This window comes from Sciurus carolinensis, chromosome 10, assembly GCF_902686445.1.
Source record: "Sciurus carolinensis chromosome 10, mSciCar1.2, whole genome shotgun sequence".
Taxonomy (NCBI): domain Eukaryota; kingdom Metazoa; phylum Chordata; class Mammalia; order Rodentia; family Sciuridae; genus Sciurus; species Sciurus carolinensis.
In genome coordinates this window covers 103,095,850-103,117,254 of record NC_062222.1, presented here as the reverse complement: position 1 = coordinate 103,117,254, position 21,405 = coordinate 103,095,850, and the positions used below count along the sequence as shown (strand labels likewise).

At 32.5% G+C, this 21,405-nt stretch overlaps 1 protein-coding gene across 1 annotated transcript in view; it reads right to left on the bottom strand.

The window, feature by feature from the left end:
* Nucleotides 1-13,665: 13,665 nt before the first annotated feature.
* The window catches only part of Gabra2 (gamma-aminobutyric acid type A receptor subunit alpha2), a 140,157-nt gene continuing 132,417 nt past the window's right edge, over nucleotides 13,666-21,405 (bottom strand). Inside the window, 1 exon segment of the mRNA XM_047567518.1 lies at nucleotides 13,666-20,804. Within this exon segment, the coding sequence (XP_047423474.1) occupies nucleotides 20,508-20,804 (297 nt within the window). The 3' untranslated portion in view covers nucleotides 13,666-20,507.

Here is a 21,405-nt window from a genome sequence, read left to right as displayed (position 1 = left end):
AAGATTAGAGACATCAAATACTTTAGTCATACATTTGAAAGCAGACTAGACCAAAAGTCAAATGGACAAAAAAATGGAACTAAGGGTCTAATATTCACCCATACATTGGAAAGTCCTGGAACATTTTAGCTTTACTTCAAGGTTGAGTGAACACAGGCAGAGAACAGGAGTATGGATAGGGAAGCTACAGAGTCTTAGGAATACCAGGACATCTTGAATACATAGTCAAGGCAAATGTTCAAAAATTACCTAACTGAGGAACCAAAACAGAAGTGGAAAGACTGTCCAGCATTCTGACTTCCAATGTAAGAAAACCTGAGTGCTATGAAGTATGAACAGAAAGCTGTAGAAAGGAATGGGAGAAAAGCAGAAAAGGTAATAGGAAGAAAAGTGAAAGAAATTATGACAAAAAACAAATGTTAATAACAAAATTAAGACTTCAAGGTTTAAAAATAATAAATTCAGATTTAACCTAGAGGAAATCGTATTTGCCTCGCTGAGGATTAAATGAGAATGTTTTCAAGAACAGGAAAAAGTACAAAAATATATGATAAAATAGATGACATAAAATGTTAAAAAAGAATTAGAGGCATTTTTGAATGAAAAAAATCATATATTTACAATAAAACAATAAGTTGTGATATATTGGGGGGGAAAGTTTGGGGAGTGTGTTGTCATTTTTAATTTCAGCATAAAGACAGAAAATAGTCACCACTTCTCAAGCAAAGTGAACCAAAGGAGATCTAAGCCCATGAAAAATCTGAGAAAGAGTTTATTATTATTATTTTAAGATACAAACAGTTTAAGAATCCAAAGAAAGAAGACTGGGTGTGTAGCTCAGTGGTAGAGAACTTGCCCAGTGTGTAGGAGGACTGGGTTCAAAACCCAGCACCAAAATAAAATAAAATAAAAATCCAAAGATTAAAATATTAAATAGCAGAGTTTTCTCCTGTAGACAAGATGTTTAAAAACAATGGAATAGCCTCTATGAAACAGTGAAAGAAAAGTTCAGGACCAAGAAAATTTACATCCTGTAAAATTGTTTTTAATAAATAATGACAACAGTGAAATGTCGCAGAGAAATGAAATTTCAGAATATGTACCAGCAATGTATTTGCTTGAAAAATATTCTAGGTAACAGAAAAGAGTCGAAATTAAGTTTTTAGTAATAGCTGTGTTAGCTTGTTGTCACAGTGACATAATATATGTGAATAACAACTTATGAGAAGGTAAGATGTATTTTGGTTTAAGAAGTTAAAGGTTTCAATTTGTGGTCAGCTGACTTCATTGCTCTGCATCTGTGGCAAGAGCGAGCATTGTACTTCAAAAAGCATGGTGTACCAGAGTTGCTATGGTCAGAAAATGAGAGGAAGAAAAAGAAGGAGGAAGAAGAAGAAGAGGAAGAAGGCAAAACAGGCAGAAGAGGAAGAAGAAAAGGAGGAAAGGAGAGGAGGAGATTAAGAGAAAGAGGCCAGGAATAAGAAATATCCTTCCAGGGTACATCCTCTGTCTTAGGATTTTATCACTGTGACCAAAATACCTAAGAACAACTTAGAAAAGGAAAAGTTTATTTTGGGCTCCTGGTGTCAGAGGTTCAGTCTGTGGTTGGTCAGTTCCACAGCTCTGGGTTCAAGGTGAGGCAGAACATCATGTTGGAAGGTTGTGTTACAGGGAAACTGTTCAGTTCATGTCAGTCAGGAAAGAGAGAGAGAGTTCCTCAATGAACTAGACCCTGCCTATCAGAAGCCTACAGCTAGCCTGGCCTACCTCCCTACAGTTATCTCCCAGTTAATTAATTCTGGTGAACTAATCTAATAATTAGTTGATATCTCTTATAATCAATAATTTCAGCTCCCCACATTCTTGCATTGTCTCACACATGAGATTTTGGGGAATACCACGTATCCTGGTTTGGTTATTGTTTTAACACGCCCAGTTGCCTACTTCCTCTAATTGTACCCTACAATTTCCACAATTTCCACCAACTCCCAATAATGCCATCGAATATAAATCCTGTAATGAATCAGTCTACTGATGTGGTCAGTGTACTCATTATATAATCATCCCCAAAGCCCCAACTATGAATATTTCTGCACTGAAGACCAATCTTTCAACACATGAGCCTTTGGAAGAAATTTTGGATCTAAGCTGTAAGAATTTCCTTGAACATTTACTATTTGACAGGCACAGTTCTCTGTGTATTATGTAATTATATGTTACATAATATGTATATACTTGTGTAATACTTAAATTAACCCAAGGAACTAGGCAATATTGGGGTCTTAATCAGTTTGAGCTGCTACAGCAAAGAACCATAGACTAGGAGGTTAAAAAGCAGAAATTTACTTTTCACAATTCTGTAGGCTAGGAGTCCAAGATCAAGGCCAGATCCAATGTCTTCAGAGGGCTCACTTCCTGGTTTGTGGATCTATGTCTTACTACAGTGTTCTCTTAAAGCAAAGAGTAGAAATTCTCTGAGACATATGCCCTTTTATAGGGGCAATGATCCCATTCATGAGGGGTCCATTTTTGTGACCTAATTACCTCCTAAACACCCAACTCCTATAGCTTGGGATGTAGGATTTTAACGTAAATTTTGTGGGAACGCAGATATGGTTCATAGTGATTATTAAATCCATTCTGAAGATGAGGAAACTGAATCATAATGAATCATAGTGAAGTTAAATAAGGCAATGTTGTGGAGACATGTCTAACACATAGTAGTCCAATTCCAAAAACTGAACAGCTTCTTAAGGAATAATATTATAAGACTGAAGTTATTCAGTGATATTTCATTTTAATATGTTGACCCAAACATGGAAATCTAGTTACTGGTGATGATTCTCCCAATGTGATCATTTTTATTTAACTATGATTATATTTTAAACTAACGTCTAGGCTTTCCTATTGTATTTAGTTGTTGTTCTCCAGAAACAGAACCAAAAGAATGTGTGTGTGTGTGTGTGTATGTGTGTGTGTGTGTGTGTGTATAAAGAGTGAGATTATAAGAATTGGTTCATGTAAATATGGAGAGTGAAATGTTCCTTGGCCTTCCATCTGAAAGCTGGAAAACTAGGAAAACATGGTGGTGCAATTCAGTATGAGTGTGATAACTTGAAAACCATGGTAGCTAGTTGTGTACATCCCGACTGTAGCCCATTGAGGGTTACTGATTGTGCAAGTCCCAACTGGAGTATAGCTGTCCCAGATCACATAGAGAGTATTTTTCCTTCCTTCACCTTTTTGTTCCATTTGAGTCCTCAGTGAATTGGACATTGGTGAAAGTGAATGTGATAATTAATTTTATGTGTCAACTCAAGTGGCCTAATGTATAACAGATAGCTTTTAAAATAACATTTCTGGGTGTATCTGTGAGAATATTTTCAGAAGCAATTAGCATTTGAATCAGTAAACTGAATAAAGAAGATTTGTCCTCACCAAAGCAGGAGAGCACCATGTAATCTCTTAAGAGTCTGAAGAATAAAATTGATCATTAACTTAAATTAGGCTGGGTAAGGTAGAGCATAACTGTAAGTCCAGAGACATGGAGGCTGAGGTAGGAGGATTGCAAGTTGTAGGTCAGCCTTAGCAATTTAGCGAGGGCCTAAGCAACAGAGTAAAACTGTCTCAAATTAAAAAATAAAAAGGGCTGTGGGTATGGTTCAATGGTAGAGTGCCCCTGGATTCAATCCCCAATAAAAAAAAATGTTAATTAATTAAATTAGGGTTATTTTGCCCCAATGTAACCTTCTGACAATAGGACTGATATTGCTAATATCAGAAACCAAGATGTGATAAGTTTGCCAAGTGTCCCTCTTTTTTAGGTAGAGTTTGAATGAACAGTGCAGATGTTTGTTTCTAAGGATCTTCTTTTATTAGTTTTCTGTGACTGAACAAGTGTCCCTTCAATTTAAATTTTCTATTTTGAAATGTTGAAATTTGTAATCAAATTTTTATTTGTGTCCATCAGGCCTGAAATACATTTTATCTATTAAATATAAACTTAAACCTTATTTTTGAGTTTAAGATTGAGTTCTCAGAGGGCAACTTCATTTCTTTGATTTTCAATATTTTGAAAGATCATGGTGCATATTTAATAGAGCCCTAAACTTTTAAGATGTTGTAAAAATCCTGAACCTAAAATATAGTATTAGGTCAATCATATGTTTAGTAAACTGCTTTTCAGCTGAGAAGTTCAATGTGACAGATATGATTTTATTGTGTAACTCTTAATACAACCTAAGAATAATAATTGGAATAGCATGAGAAAGTGGACAGACTGGCAGCCACAATCCATTTGCTCAGAAACTCAGTAAGACAATCCTGCTTTGTTCTAACTTACATTCTACAGTTATGCCATAAACACTTATCCTTTGTGTACTGGCTGAATATATATGCATACCCATTCATCCCATTATTCTTAACCTGCCTGAACATCTGGATTCCTTGCAAAAACAGAACTTAATAATTCTTTTCTACAGAGAAAGAGATGAAAGTATAATTTAATATATTTAAAATGATATTTGAATAAAATGGCAAATGGGCATGATGTGGGTGCCTTTCTGGGCTTTCTGTTCCAGAAGCCACATATTTCCCAGTCCACAGGGTACTATGTTCTTCTTAATGAAGCCCAAGTGTTCTGTATTGCTGCCCTATAATTTTCTGGACAGAGTGAGCAGTTGTCTGTGCCAAGAGAGAACTACACACTCCATTATCTTTTCAATAGGCTCGAAAATTATTTGTTTAGAAATCTTTTCCACTGTCACTTTCAGAAGTGTTTGCAAAAGTGATTGTTATAGATTTCCCCCTCTAATTACAATTTCAGAATTGCCTCACATTCATTATCTCCTATATTTCAATAAGAAACTAAACTTAAAGTTTAAAAGTCACCTATTTCTTTCCCAGGAATCATCACTCTTTATTTATCAATATTTTGGTTCACAAATGCTCTCTTCACGTGTGTTCAATTATTCACTTGTCATTCCCAAGAGAGCACTTCACAGTGTATCTTCTGAGGGACAGATTGTACCATGCCCTTAATTTCTCTCTTCACTACCCACAAAATCATCACATAACAGTGCCAGAAATTTATCTAGTACAAAATTTCATTACTGATGTATTTTATTTTAAGGAATGCTATAATTCTGTGATAGATTTTTGACTGTAATTTCCCATGATACATTTCAAAAACTATTCACCATTCAATTCATAAACAGTTTTATAAGTTCAATAATCTTTATAGAGATCAAATTGTAGTGCACATATACAGAATTTCCATTTTTTTAAACTCTAGCCCAGAAGTTTCAATCTACTTTTAATTCTAGATCTGTGTAATGACTAATGAGCAAAATCAATCTGAAATAGCATTAATTCCTGACTGCTATAATTTGAATGTTGAGTGTTCCACAAAAGTTCCTATGTAAAAGTTTGGCCTCCAAGGTGACAATATTGGGAGTTATCATGAATCATTTAGAGGTGGCACCTTACTGGAGGTCCTTTGGGTTTGGGGCATGTACTCCTGAAGGGGTCTATGGAAACCCCACCTGGTCCTCTCTCTACTTCCTGGCTCAGGATGTAAGTAGTATCTCTGGCATGTACTCCCACCACCATCTACCATCCAACAGATGCTCAAACAAATGAGCTGCTCAGCCTTGGATTTATATTACCAAACTGTGAGGCTAAATGAGCTTTCTCTTTATAAAAGTAAATCTCCTCAGGCATTTTGTCATAGTCACACAAAACTATTACTCTGGCCTTATCATGTACCATATTTTCACACCAAACAGTTTCCACCTCCCATTATTTCCCTTACTTTACTATTCTTTCCACAACATGGCAGATAAAATTCTTGTCCCTGCTAAGATGGCTTTTATATAATTATGGTTTTAATTTTTTTTTAGTTTATTTGGATCAGATTTGATATCTATTAGATTAGAATTCAATGCATTGTATATAATTTGGTGGAATTGTTACCTACACCTATTCCATCGTGTTTTGAACATGTTTTCCTGTTCTGTTGAAGTTAGCATATAAATATCTTCATTTTTCAGTCTTCTGTGCATCTACAGCTATGGATTTGATTTAGATTCAGCCAAATTTTTAAATTCATCCAAGACTTGAAATAATGAAAACCAAGAGAAGGGGAGGTATCTTCTGCTCAGCTGTTTATTCTATGAGGCATAATCTAGGAGATTTGAGATTTAATTTCAGGAGTTAAAGTAAATATACCATTCTTAGAGCTCTATAGAACTTGAAAGGAAACATAAAACATACATTTTTTTCATTTTAAATATGACTAAGACATACCATTTTATTGTGCATCTATACAAAATATGATTACCTCAGATTGTTGGTTTATTGTGGCAGTAGTATCTGTCTTACACTGTGGTCTTTTTATAGAAGAGGTACCAGTTTTCTTGATAATCATTCTGCAACACATCTTTGACTTCTCTAACCTACATCTTGCATATATTATCAATGAGCTTATGTGCAATTTATATCCTATGAGAAATTATTTTCTGCTTAAAATTCAGTGATTTTGTGCTGCATATGAGTACTGACTGATAAATTAATTGGTAATGACTGTTAGAAAGTAATTGTTTCTAGGAAATGTGAATTTGTAGACAAGTGTCCTGATTCAGTTGGTAATGTTTATACTATCATGAGAAGATTAAACTATGAGTAGTCTGTGACCTTCAATATTAGAAGAGTTACTTTAATAACCAATTATGTGACATTGGTTGATATCATAAACCAGAGATTTATGGCCTATATTTAAATTCAATTTTGCCATATATTAGTTGTGTGATCTTAAATCAATTATTTAACTTATCTATCTCAATTTCCAAACTTGCATAATAAGACTAATTTATAACTTTGTTTTAAAAATAAAATGAATTAATATATTTTTAAAAACCAAGAAAGACATCTGGTATGAAATGCTTTGTTATTTGTGAATACTATAGTTATTATTGTTACCATTATTGTTATTTGGTTGCTATTTTCAAGAGAGGTCAACTATAAAATTTTACCTTACACGTCAGGTAGAAGTTAGCCCTTCACAGTTTTCAAGATAAGACAAGAGATTACTGGATCAGAGACAAAAGAGTGTTTATTATTCACAGCATTAGCAATAGCCAGGATATCATCATGTTTGAACCTAGACCCTAAGCCTCAATTCCTATGGGACAAGAAAAGGAGATTCAGCACACATATACACAAAATGCGTTATCTCAGGAAAGAAACGTCAAGCTTGGGGGAATGAGTACTTTTTTTGATTACTAGTAAACTTGTCTGATCTTTGTCCCAGAGTAAAACATTACCTCTATCATACTAGGCTGTAAATAACTGGACTTTGGTGCTATCTCTGTATTCTTAGGCTGTCTACTATAGAAACATGTTTGAAAAGATGCTATGGGACAAAGATTGTCAGTACCTTTGCTCACAGAATAGAAAGAAATGTTTAACAACCATGGAGAATTGTTTCCAAAATATCTACCCCTTATTTCTGTGCACTCTTGATTTCTATTTTAATTTTTCCACGAGTATATGCACTTTAATGACTTCTTTGAGAAATCCAAGTGACTGTTCAGAGTTTATTTGTTCTCATGTACCATTTAATTAATGCTATTATCAACAGGATGTCTATATTGTGCCCATTTATGAAATAAGGAGCTATTTAAAAATGTAGTGCCTGAATAAGATAATTACTCAAAGCAATCAAGTTTAAATGGATCGATTTTGATTTTATTTTGAAGCAACTGACATTACTCATAATTTTAAAAGAAAATATACAGGAATATGAAGGGTATTCATTTTCTCCAACCTGACTAAAATCAGTTGTTCAAATTTTAGATATGGAAGCTCCCTGTGGGCTAATGTAGGATTTTCATGAAGCCTTATTTAAACATGTGAGTTTTCATATTTTGATTAACTCATTTCAAAGGTAGAGAATTATATAGAACCTTTGTGCAATTTAATGGACAGATCATGGATTTGACATTTAATATGTTAAAATATTGTTGTAGGCAACTTATTTAGCCTTTACTCAAAATAAATTATCAAAAAGCATACCAAAGACATGAGAACATAACAGATTAAGTGACATGGGAGACATTGTGAAAAGATCTAACATAAATCTAATTGGCATTCCAGAAGGGGTGGGGAGAAAGTATAGAAAGAATGATATTTAAAGAAATAATGTTGACTGTGGACAGATGCTGATCGCCAAGCCTGACCACCGCCCCCAACAGATGGATGACAGTTGCCAAGCCCACCCAGCACCCCCACTACAGAGGGACACTGCGCCTTCCCTCTGTACTCAGCGCATCCTGGCTGGGGCTTCCCAGCTTCTTTGGAGGCTGGTGCAGGTATTTTAAATTATTCCTGAGGGCATGGCCATCATCATTGGAAGGGCAGCTCCCTTCCTGAGACACCTACCGGAGACTGGAGGCCCTTTGACAGGTACCTCTGCTTACTCACATCCTACACCCTTCTGCATCCTCTCATTCACAACTAGAAATATTGTAAATAGTAATCGAACTCATCCTGTTTATTACAATGATGTTAAAGTATTTATAGGGACTATCTGGTTCAGGGCTGCATTTTCTCTGTATTGCGTGCTGCTATTGTTGATCTTCCCTTCAAAGGAGAGTTGGGGAAAACTGCAGGGTCACAATAAGCCTGAAGGGGGAAACTTCAGTACCTCTGATCTTCACTGCTAGAGAGGGATATACATAAACAATATGAAAAAATAGGGAAGAAAGTGTCCCTAACAAACCAAGATACTATTTTGATAGAATCCAATGCAGCATGGCAGTAGAAATGACAGAAAAAGAATTTTGAATTTGCATAATTAAAATGATCCATGACAAAAGACAAGATAAGAGAGCAAATATAGGCAGTGCATAATCATTCCAGTAAACAGTTAAAAAAGCAAATGCAGGAAGCAAAAGAACACTTCAATAAAGAGATAGATTCTGAAAAAAAACAAACAGAAATACTTGAAATGAAAGAAACAATAAGCCAAATTAAAACTCAATAGAAAGCATCACCAACAGAATAAATTTTGTGGAAGACAGACTCTCAGACAATAAAGACAAAATATTTAATCTTGAAAATAAGGTTGAACAAACTGAGAAGATGTTAAGAAGTCATGAATTGAACCTCTAATAATTATGGGATATCATGAAAAGACCAAATTTAAGTATTATTAGGATTGAGGAAGGTGCAGAGATAGAAACCAAAGGAATGAATAACCTGTTCAATGAAATAATATCAGAAAATTTCCCAAACCTGAAAAATGAAGTGGAAAATCAAATACAAGAGGCTTACAGAACACCAGGTGCACAAAATCACAACAGATCCACACAAGACACTTTATAATGAAAATACCTCACATACAAAATAAGATAGGATTTTAAAGGCTGTGAGAGAAAAGTGTCAGATTACATATAAAGGGAAACCAATATGATATCAGCAGATGTCTCAGCCTAGACTCTAAAAGCAAGAAGGGCCTGGAACAATATATTTCAAGCTCTGAAAGAACATGGATGCCAACCAAGAATCCTATACCTGGCAAAACTAACCTTCAGATTTAATGATGAAATAAAATCTTTCCATGATAAACGAAAGTTAAAAGAATTTAAAAATGGAAAGCCTGCACTACAGAACATTCTCAGGAAAATATTTCATGAGGAAGCAGTGAAAAACAATACAAGTCAGCAAAGGAGGAACTACCCTAAAGGAAAAGCCAATCAAAGGAGGAACCAACTCAAGTTAAAAACTAAAAATAAGCCAAAATGATCAGGAATACAAATCATATCACAATAATAACCCTGAATGTTAATGGCCTAAACTCAAAATCAAGACATAGTCTGCACCTAATAGAAGACAAAGTAGGCCCAAATCTTCATCATGTTGACTTAGGATCAGACTTCTTCAACAAGACTCCCAAAGCACAAGAAATCAAAGCAAGAATCAATAAATGGGAAGGACTCAAACTAAAAAGCATTTTCTCAGCAAAGGATACAATCAAGAATGTGAAGAGAGAGCCTACAGAGTGTGAGAAAATCTTTTCCACACACACTTCAGATAGAGCACTTATCTCCAAAATTTATAAAGAAATTACAAAACTTTACACCAAAAATATAAAGAACCCCATCAATAAATGGGTCAAGGAACTGGACAGAAATTTTATAGAAGAAGACATAGACATACAGGCAATTAATGAATATATGAAAAAGTGTTCAACATCTCTGGTAATTAGAGAAATGCAAATTAAAGCAACTCTAAGATTTCATCTTACTCCAATTAGAATGGCTATTACTAAGAACACAAACAATAATAGATGTTGGCGTGGATGTGGGGAAAAAGGCACACTTGTACTTTGCTAATGGAGTTGTAAATTGGTGCAGCCACTCTGGAAAGCAGTGTGGAGAATCCTCAGAAAACTTGGAATGGACCCACCTTTTGACCCAGTCATCCCACTCCTCAGTTTATACCCAGAGGACATAAAATCAGCATACTACAGTGACACAGTCACATCAATGTTTATAGCAACTCGATTCACAATAGCTAGATTATGGACCAACCTAGATGCCCTTCAACAGATGAATGGATAAAGAAACTGTGGTATGTATACAAATCGAATATTTTTCAGCCATAAAGAAGAATAATATTATGGCATTCGAAAATAAATGGATGGAATGGAGAATATAATGCTAACTGTAATAATCCAATCCCCCCAAACCAAAGGCTGAATGTTTTTCCCTGAAAGGTGGAGAATGTTATATAATGGGGGTGGTGGGTGGGGAGAGTAAGAGAAGAATGATGGAACTTTAGATTATGTAGAAGGAAATGGGGGAGTATGAAAAATGATGGAATGAGACAGACATTATTATGTATGATTACACGAATGGTATGAATCTACATTGTGTAAACCATGGAAACAAAATGATGTACCCCATTTGTGTACAATGAATCAGAATGTGGTCTGTAAAAAATTAAAAAATAAAGAAAGAAAGAAAGAAAGAATGACTGACTAATTTCTAAAACTAGGAAAACCTACAGATTTAAAGAATCCCAGTGAATTTCAATGAAAAGGTTTGAAAAAGTTGGGCATAATCCCCATGTCAAATAATGTTATAGACTTATTGGAGAAAATGCATATTCTGTATGTGTAAGCAACGTGAGTCCAGTAATTGCACAGGAACATGCAATTAGGCACATATTTTTAACAAAAAGACTTTGAGCTTGATATAGAGTCCAGGTCAAGAGAAAGGCTGTGGAAACAAAACTGAATACTTCACCGTGTAAACACCTAGGGGTGTGACAGGACTTTCCTCCAAGGCAATACCAAATTGTGGGATAACTGTGAATGACAGACAGGAAATGATGTCAAGTCTGATTCTATTCAAGATTAATTCACAAAGTTTTCTGAAATTTTTTCTGTTGTGTTCTCAAATAATACAAAACATGCTATATATTATCTACTGCTTCAGTTCTATTGCTAAATACTAGCTGTTGCTCCAGAATTTTTTACATTAGTAAAAACTGATGTTTGATTTTATAAAATTATAATAATGTGCACTTAATAACAATGAGTAATTAATAGTGACATTCTGTGTAGACATAATTTCATTCTTCTAAGCAAAATTGAAATTATTAGATCTTGCTTTCAGAAAATAGCACCATATTGCCTTAAAATATGCTAATTAGTTTTATATTAAACATTAGACATGGTCACTATTTCTCTATCAAATTTTGCATATGCAATAAAAGTTATCCAAATTGTAAATTTTTCTTTATTTTGCTTGATATTAGCGTGATCATGCATGAATTTATGAAGATAATGAATAATGAAGATAAAAATAGATATCCTAGTTCCATCCTTAGTCTTCATTAGAGGCTCTATTTTTTCAATTATAACATTTGTTCCAATACCATTCCAATTGTGTTTCATTTCTAATACTCATTTTGGCCTTGTTCTTGCCATTTGTACCTGTTTATTGTAATTTTTCTATAATTTTTTTAAGTTTATTATTTTATTTTTTTAATTATTTTTTTATTTTTACAGACTGCATTTTGATTCATTGTACACAAATGGGGTACATCTTTCTGTTTCTATGGTTGTGCACGATGTAGATTCATACCATTCATGAAATCTTACTAGACTATTTCTTGCCAGATAATTTCTACTTGACATTAAACTTCAGCCTTTCTAGTCCTGGATTCTTCAGGATAGAAAACAGTTTTAATTTTCGTTCTTTAGGGTTCACATCCTGATCAATTGGTCAGAGCCCCATCCAGCTCCATACTCCTGGAGAAACCATACCAACATGAATGTAAATGACCCATCATTCCTATTAGATATTAGAAATGTTTATAATAAATTTATGAAATGCAGGTACACTTTTTTCTCTTTCATATTTGTTTGTTCTTTTATGTTAATACTATACGGACATAGATATTAACAATTCTGTAATAAATGATATCATTCTTATATCTTAAGCAATTGGTTTATGTCAAAAATTGTATTTATATGAGTGCTAACAATATCCTATTTTTAAATTTTTTTTCTTTTGTTGGATATATTTTCACACTGTATTTTTCTTACTAGAATTTTTCAAAGTAAAAACTCTTGAGTGGAACAGCCAATGTTTTTGAGTATGCAGAACTTTTGCTCCTATTCAATGGGCACTTACTAATTAAAGCATTATGAGATACAAAGTATATGAGTAATTTTAGTTGATAAGAATTATAAATTTCTAAGAATATGAAGTACATAGTTACACAAGATTTGATATTGTCCCTTAAATTTGCTGTTTTATGTGAAAACTGACTTAAAATATTTAATTTCCTGATCGTTTCTTCTTTTCTACTATAATATTGACTAACTAAAACTAAGGGTCTAACAAGCAGAAAACTTCAAAAGAGAAAGAGTTGATTAATGTGTTGTGAAATGAAACAAATAAATAGAACTGTGGTGGGGAATTACTTAGGAAGCTTCCTGCATGTTCTTAATAACTTTCATTTACAATTCTAATTTATCCAATGTTTTAAACTTCTTGGGTGGTTTTAAAATGTAGCTAGGGTTCAGAAATACGTGCGAAACTTACCATATTGATAAAAATTGCTTTGTTTTTATACCCTTTTGACATGTAAAAGCATTTTATCTCAATGATATCAGCAATGGTAACAACAATCAAGAAGAAATTATTAAATAATATTGGATTGTTAAAGAATAGGTCCAACAAGAAAACTGCAAGATGTCTGAGTTTATACACAGAATGATAAACTTCAGTCTATCTAAAGAAAGAAAATCTTATTTTATTTTTTATGTAAAAGTAATACTTTTATGATAGCCAATTTTCTGGGTGAACTTTTGCATAGTACCCACTTTTTAATATGTTAGAGAGATCCCAGTTAGCAATTCATTATTCCCCCACAAAATTTTTAGGGTAGATTTATACTTTTCCTATCTCACTATATCTTTTTATTTTAAAAAGAAGCTCAAGAAAGGACCAACATTTAAACCACTATGATAAAATATCATGTTATATCTTAATATAAAAAAGCCACATTTATGATAAATTCCATTCTGGTAAGAAACAATGTAATCATTAGAATATTTTAAAAAAACACAATTTTCAGATTAAATATATTTAAATCAATTTTAATAAGTACAAAAAGGTAATGTTTAGCATTAATTTGTATGTGATTAATTAGGAATTTTTAAACAGCAAACATAATGACACATTCAATAAAGGTCAAATTTTTCACATATGTAAAACTAGTGGCTTTTCCCAATTACAACAAGGTCACAAATTACAAATATTATTAGATCCCAAATTATTTCTCCAACCAGAAAATCTACTATATTAGTGTCACCCAGAAAATTTCAAATTTCACATAATATGAACATTCAAAGTTTTGTGTTAGAACTTCATTGTGAATTCTCTGTGTAAATAATTTAAAAATACTAAATGATAGCCCGGGGAAAACATTTCATTCCTTTTCTAATTTAGTAACAAATATGAAGCTTTTTCAAGTTTTCATGCACATCACCTCTAATAAGAGTATTTCATGAGAGATCAAATTTCTTAGTTTGGAGCACACCAAAAATCTCAATTCATATCTGCTCAGAAAAATCTTGAAAATAAATAGAACATCAACAAACTTAAAATCAAGTATGACAAAGACACCCAAGACCAATAAATCATAGACTTTACCAGGGATGGAGAAGTTTAATTCATGACAATGTGGCTCAACAGGTCAGTTTCATTTGTACCTATCTAATGGTATGTTACACATCTTTACACATTATTCTGAATTTAAACCACAGAGCTCCAAACACTTTGTTGAATATTCTTAAAAAATAGACATATTGGTAAGAAATTTATCTGCCATTATTTCTAAACTAATTCTGTGTTTTGTTTTACTAGGGTTGTTGTTTCTATAAATATATTTTGTGGGAGATATTCATATTTATCCAATAAGGTAGGATGGCATTTTGGCAGCATGTTATGACAAAGTACGTCTTCTGAAAGGGAGACTAAAGACTGACTTATCATACCAACTAAGCAAATTCAACACTTCTGGTGGGAAAAAAGTCATTTAGTTGAGATTAATTTAGGCTTCTTTTTATAGATAGTAATTTACCACAAACCGTTCAATGAAATCAATATATAATCCTTTAAGTCCAAGGGTTTAAATGTCATCAAACTGACAGCATGACAAGTGAAAGCAAAACCTTTTTAACTCTTAACAAAACTAGTAAAATTAGAAAAAAAAAATAGAAGATAAAGAGGTAAACTTTTGTTTCCTTAATCAACTTTAAGCATTTTTTAAATAGATGATAATTACCTATGAACCAAAAATGGAAAACGCAGTGTGTTTATATTTGTAACTAACGCTAGTGAATAGTGAATGTCACAGAAACGGGTGTTTGGCGTCTGCACAGTGCAGTCCTCTTGGTTTTGTCATGTTAAAAAACAGGGTGGCCTTCTGATTTGAGGGAGTTTCTCAAAAAAACATGAATATTAATTTGAATTAAAGCAAAGTACAGTTTTTAATTTGTTTAAAGTTTCCCTAAGATATGTTAGACTGCTGTGTTGTTGTATTATATAGAAAATCTAGTCTTCCAGAGTTTCAAGTCACACAGTGATTACGGTTATTGTGAATATTGAATGTTGAATGAGGTAATATTGTGTGGGTGTATACACATACACACACACAACACACAACACACACACACACACACACACACACACATATACATGAAGGGCTTAGAACACTGACTAGCCTGCAATGAGCTCTATAAGAATATACTCCAAATCCTTTTACTTAAAAATAAAGTATGAAACAAATCAGTAATTAAAATAGATTACATGACATTTGGAAATGATTACTGAGATATTTCATTTTTCATGGGAAAAGAACACACAATATTTATTACATGTCTAAGTTGTGGGATAATTAGACTTCCAGATATTTACTTTTTAAAGAGCTTCCAAAAACCTTCACTGAGAAACTTGGAATTCAGGTTTTTTCATGTTACCTTCCTAAGCAGAATTGCAAGTTCATTTCTAACTTAATGGGTTAAAAGAACCAACTAGAAATACTTTGGGAACATGTTTATATCCATATAGAAAGAACATTTCTAAATATTTATGACTCAAGATCAATTATAATTAATAATTTGGTTATTAATCTATTACAAAAGTAATTCCACTGACTGAATTAATTGCTAGTTTAACAAGAGATACATGTATGATTGAATCCATTCATTAAAAAATAGTTTTGATATCATAAACTTATCAGAATTACTCAAAATGTTCATTCCTATACAACTGGGAATCACACACACACACACACACACTCACACACAAAATGCTGAGACCTTACTAGAGATTCTTTTACTATATGCCAAAAGATGAACTTGTTAATTGTTCTTACCTAGTTACAATATTAGCTGATATTATGTGTTAAGTTCAACATAGAGTGGCTTACAGTGGAGTATAAATTACCTATATGAGAAGCTCTTTATATAAATAAGCAGAAATGAAATATTTCAACTAAAGGAAATGGATATGCTAATATACTCCTAGTTAAAAATTTTAAGAAAAAATTCTTGTCAGAAATAGATTTTGAATAATTTATTATTACCCTCCCCAAAGGCATTTCATATGAACTATATTTCAGTATTTTAGTAATAATGATTATAGTGATGAAATCATAAGTGTTAAAATATTTCTGTATGTACAAATATGTTCCTAATTTACCCACTTTCTTAGGAGTTAAAAAGGGAAGATGTTTAACTTGGTTTAATTAAAAACAGCCTCATTATCCTTGTGGGTTCTTTATTTGGTATTTCCCTATTTTTCTCTTTGAATTTGATAAAAGAATGAGCTCTTAAAAACTGATGGGAAATAAGAATATCTTTAATATAAATTTTGATAACAAAGGATTATATTATTAATAATTTTATTAAATATAGTCATTTTATAGCATGAATTCAATACAGAAAAATATCATAATTTGTCTTGTTCACACTATTATGAGTGGTTTTGTACAGTGCCCTTGGTTCCCAAGCATGCAGATGTTAAAAATAACTGCACCACTCCTCACTTTCAATTTTATGCTTCTATGTATTTGGATTAATAAAAGAAAAGCATGGAGAACCCATGAGATTTCAACTAAAAAGAAAATGAATAACGCTATAGGGCAGTGGGTGGGCTCATGATTCCCTTGAAATTAGAATCTTTGCATGTGAAAAATTACAGCAGTTGCCTCAAAAATGTGTAGATGGACGTAAAAGTGCCAGAAGACTAGTAAAGGAACAATTTGTTTATTATTAATATGGCCCCAGATTCAAATTAAGCAATGAATATTTCCTATGTTTCCCAGACTGCATGTGAAGATATTAAGTAGGGAACACATGAAACAAATTCTTAACAGGTGCTGAGGACCGTGACAGTGCAGAAGGTGACTTGAGCCATTTCCTTTTTCCTCTTACTTGAATAATGACAGGCCATGCCAAAGTACAGTGCCCACAGAGCTCTGGTGTGCTTCCAAAATCCATCCTAATATCATGGCCCAGTTCAGTTCCCTTAACCAGTATCAAATAAAGTCTCATAGATACATGTGATATATGGAAAATAATTTGTCTCTCTTACCAAATACATTTACCAAAGAAAATTATGAGTGAGATAACAGGTTCTGTGTTGTTTAAAAAACAAGCTATAAATTTTTAAGGGAAAAAAAAATTAGAAATGTGGCTCAGGGTGATCACTTTTCTAATCCTGAATAAATTCACAATAGAGAGATCCTTGAAAAGACTTCTAAATGTTAAGATTGGCACTGATTGGAATCACTGGAGTTTAAAAGATATTAAATGGTTAGATTATTTCCATTTTTTTAACCTAACAGGAACATATATAGCAAAGAAGGCAAAATAGCCACCATCTTAGCATAATAGAGTGATATCACAGCTCATTAAACAACTCTCTGCACTAAGTTAATTTACATGTCTCATTTAGTCTTTGATTCTAAGTATTCATAAGAATGAAATTTAATTTTCAACTGAATTATATGAGTGTGATATGTGTGATATTAAAACCAATCTCAAGGCATTGTATAGAATAGAGGTAAAATATATTAATCTAATTAGATATTTGCTATACAGTAATGAGACTATCTCTATATATGTACATGTATTTATCTACATTTTGTACATAGTGTAACTCTATCATTGTAGAACTGCACACAATAATTTATGTGTTATTTTGTAGGCCAAAGAGACAAATGTTATTATATAAAATGTGTTTTCTGAAAAATTGACTTTATGGTGACAAATTCATATCATTTTTGTGTTTTAAAATTGGCTTATGGAAAAGTGAATAATGATTAAAAACTGTTTCTGTTTTTCAAAATGCTTTATGATGGAACATCCTTCCTTTCTCTAGCAAGAGTCAAATCTTGATTTATCTAAACTTTAAAAGAATAAGAACCGTGTAAAAATATACCAAAATTATAGAAATAAGAAAAAATTATGAACAGCATAATAGGGAAATCTGAATCATCAGAATGTCATTAGGCACAAATAAGATTTTAATGATTGAAATTAAAAATTCCAATTAGGTTATTTCAAAGAATAGCAATAATGTAAGTTTTCAATCATTCTGCCATAAACACTATAAAACTGTTTCTATTGATGTCGTCACAGCCTTTTGTCCAGTTGTAGATGAATCTTTTCAGTTCTTCTACAGAAATTGTTATTTACAACTATTTTTACATATGTACATATTTTATAATGATATAATTAGTCATTTATATTCAGACATTAAGGGGCAGTCAGGTGTCTAAAATATTCTTAAAGTGTTTGACAATGCATACCACATAAAGCATTTTTATTGTTTGCCTTTGAGCATTATGAACTTTCTCATACTATTGAACACAAACCTAAACTACACAGAAGAACTAGGCTATGTTTAAAAGTGTATGAAAATAGGATATCTTCTAATTCAATGCACATTTTAAAACTGCTTAAATGACAAAGAACTTGTTCCTAGAAGGGTTTTAAAGAAATACATTTATTGGTTCATGTAACAATTGTAGTTTATTTATTATGGATTATGGATTACTTTTTGTGAGGGAATTTTTACTGTCAAGACTCTCTTCACGGCAAATTCTGTTAATAAAGATGCATTTGTGACCTTGGTATTAATACAATCATGCAAAGCACATAATAGAGTCACACTAAAAGAAAGAAAATAAAAAAAAATAGAGGCAAAGAAAAAGCAATTTTTGCTGAGATTTTGCTTATTTTCATAAGATATTCTTTTTATTGATTTTGTAAACATACCTATTTTTGCACTATACTCAAATACTGTACAAAATTGCAAGAAATGCCACTATTTGACTATTTGTATTTCTACAAAAACATCATTGTGAAGGTGCATCTATTATTAAAAGTCAGCTAATAACTGCTAATGTACATGTCAATTGAAAGTATTTTAGATTTGCCAGAAATTTTGAATCTAAGCATGATACATAATTGTTAACTTTAATTAGCATATTTCAGGGGCATAAGGATTTTTTCAAATATTAAAAGAAAAATAAATTTACCCACTAATAATTAGCAATAATAAAAAATTGTAAATTTGGTTTTGAATTTAGGTATGCAATTTGTGTGTGTGAGTGTGTGTGTGCACATGCATGTGTGCACATGTGAACCCACTCTGTTGGTGATGTTTTAAAGTTATGGTTTAAAAATGCTCAACACTTACCAAAACCTCTTCTGGTATACAAAGCTGTTGTAAATTTGAGTCAGTGAAGTTTAAAGTTGCAATTTACAAAAGCAGATTTACATTAATCCTGATCTGAAAGAGATGCTTTCAAGACAGAAAAATGTGCCAACTAACTGTCCTTTCCTTTGTAATTAGTGGCTTCTGAGTCTTGATGAAAAGAAGCCTTAAGGCAGAATTTGCAGTAAACAGGAAAGAAGAGAATCACATAAGTGGTACAGTATGGGACACCTATGAATTCTCATCAGTTGGAGTTTTTGGCACAATTTTCTAATCCAGTATGAATGTTGCTCCACAGCAGCAAAACTGGATTTGTTTTCCAGTCTCCAGCACCAAAAAATAATAAAATAAAAGAAATAAAATAAAATAAAAATTTAGCTAAATCATTTTTGTTCAACATACACCTGGAAAGAGTATGACACATTTGTTGACTTTTTTTTTTTTTTTAATTTAAGGTAGTCCCCTATGATTAAAATTTTGAAATAAGTTATAGAATTTTAATTATTACTTTCAAATAAACTCTGAAGCTAAAAACATAATAACCATGACATTCCAATAGTTAATAAATTCTAGGCATAATTAACATCCTGTCAGGGTGACTCATAATTGTTTGAGCTTGTCATGCTGTAATATGTACATGGCTATAGATACTATACAGAATAAGTAAAAGCTGATTCCATATCTCTAGTTTTTCTTCTTCTGGGTAACTGTGTCAAGATTCCAATTGCATTAGCAGGGATTCTGTGCATTCATGAAGGGAACTGCTATTGCAGATATAAGGTTCTGCTATTTAGAAGAATTCATCTTTGAATGACAATGTTATCTCCTATCATAGTTAGGCAACAGTAGAAAATACTCCTATTTAATACCTAAATCAAAAGTTTCCATAAAGGGTGATACAGGATCTCCATTTTCATCGTTATTAGGAAAGGAAAAAAATCAGGTCATCTGAAATCCACTTGAAACCAAGTCCTAGGGGAAATCTTTAAAAAAGACAATGACTCTTTTGGCATGGGGTGCTTTCTGCCCATAATTCCATGTAGCAAATGCATGTCTCCATTAAAGGTCTATTGGTAAGCTACATCAATTATATACATACTGTACATATTGATTCATAAATTAGCAGTTATTAGTCAGACTGTACAGAGCAAAACAAACTGTTTAATGTTGCTATACATCCCAAAGATAACGTGTCTAGATTCAAGGACTGACCCCTAACACAGGTTCCCTGTTTAAATACGTGGCCCAGTAAACTAAATTAAATGTACCAAACAAAACTGGGAAAACTATTCTGGACATTCTGTCAATTTTGCTAACACTATTGAAGGTTTTCTTGGCTTCCGCTGGCTTGTTTTCCGGCTTCTTGTTGGGTTCTGGCGTGGTTGCGCTCTTGGAGATGGTGGAGAGTACTGGATCTTTTGAAAGATTCGGGGCATAATTGGCAACAGCCACCGCATAAGCATTGTTCTGTATCATGACAGAGGCTTTCTCTTTTTTCTATTGAAAAATACAAGAATTAACATTGTGGGTTGAGCTTGCCACTTAGAATTTTCCAAACTCCAGTTCAAATTCTGAAGAAAAATATCCTGATACATATGGTTACCCATTAGAAAAAAGAAACTTAGGAAAATAAATGAAATGCCTTTATTAAATCCTAAAACCATTAGGATTTTGCCTCAGACTAAAATCAATGGTATCATTTTTTAAAATTTTTTGGAATCAATTTTTATAGTTTACATGGAAAATAAGCAATGGAAAATACAACTTTAATAAACCATACATATTTTTTACCTATGAGTTACTAAATATTTGTTGAATTAATGAGTGAATGAATAAATGAAAAGTGTAAATATTTTAACAAGAGTGATGATCATCTACAATGAATAAGCCCATATTTTAACTTGATAACAGAATTTCTCATGTCAAAAATCATATAGCAACACTTTACTCAGATGGTAGGAAACTGTAACCTTATGCAGATGGCAGTATAAAATTGACTAAAACTATTTAAGGAGAATGAAATACCAATTCTTGGGATTTCACCTAACTCATCCCCAATTTGTTTCATTTTCTAATTGCTAGTTTACCTATCACCAAC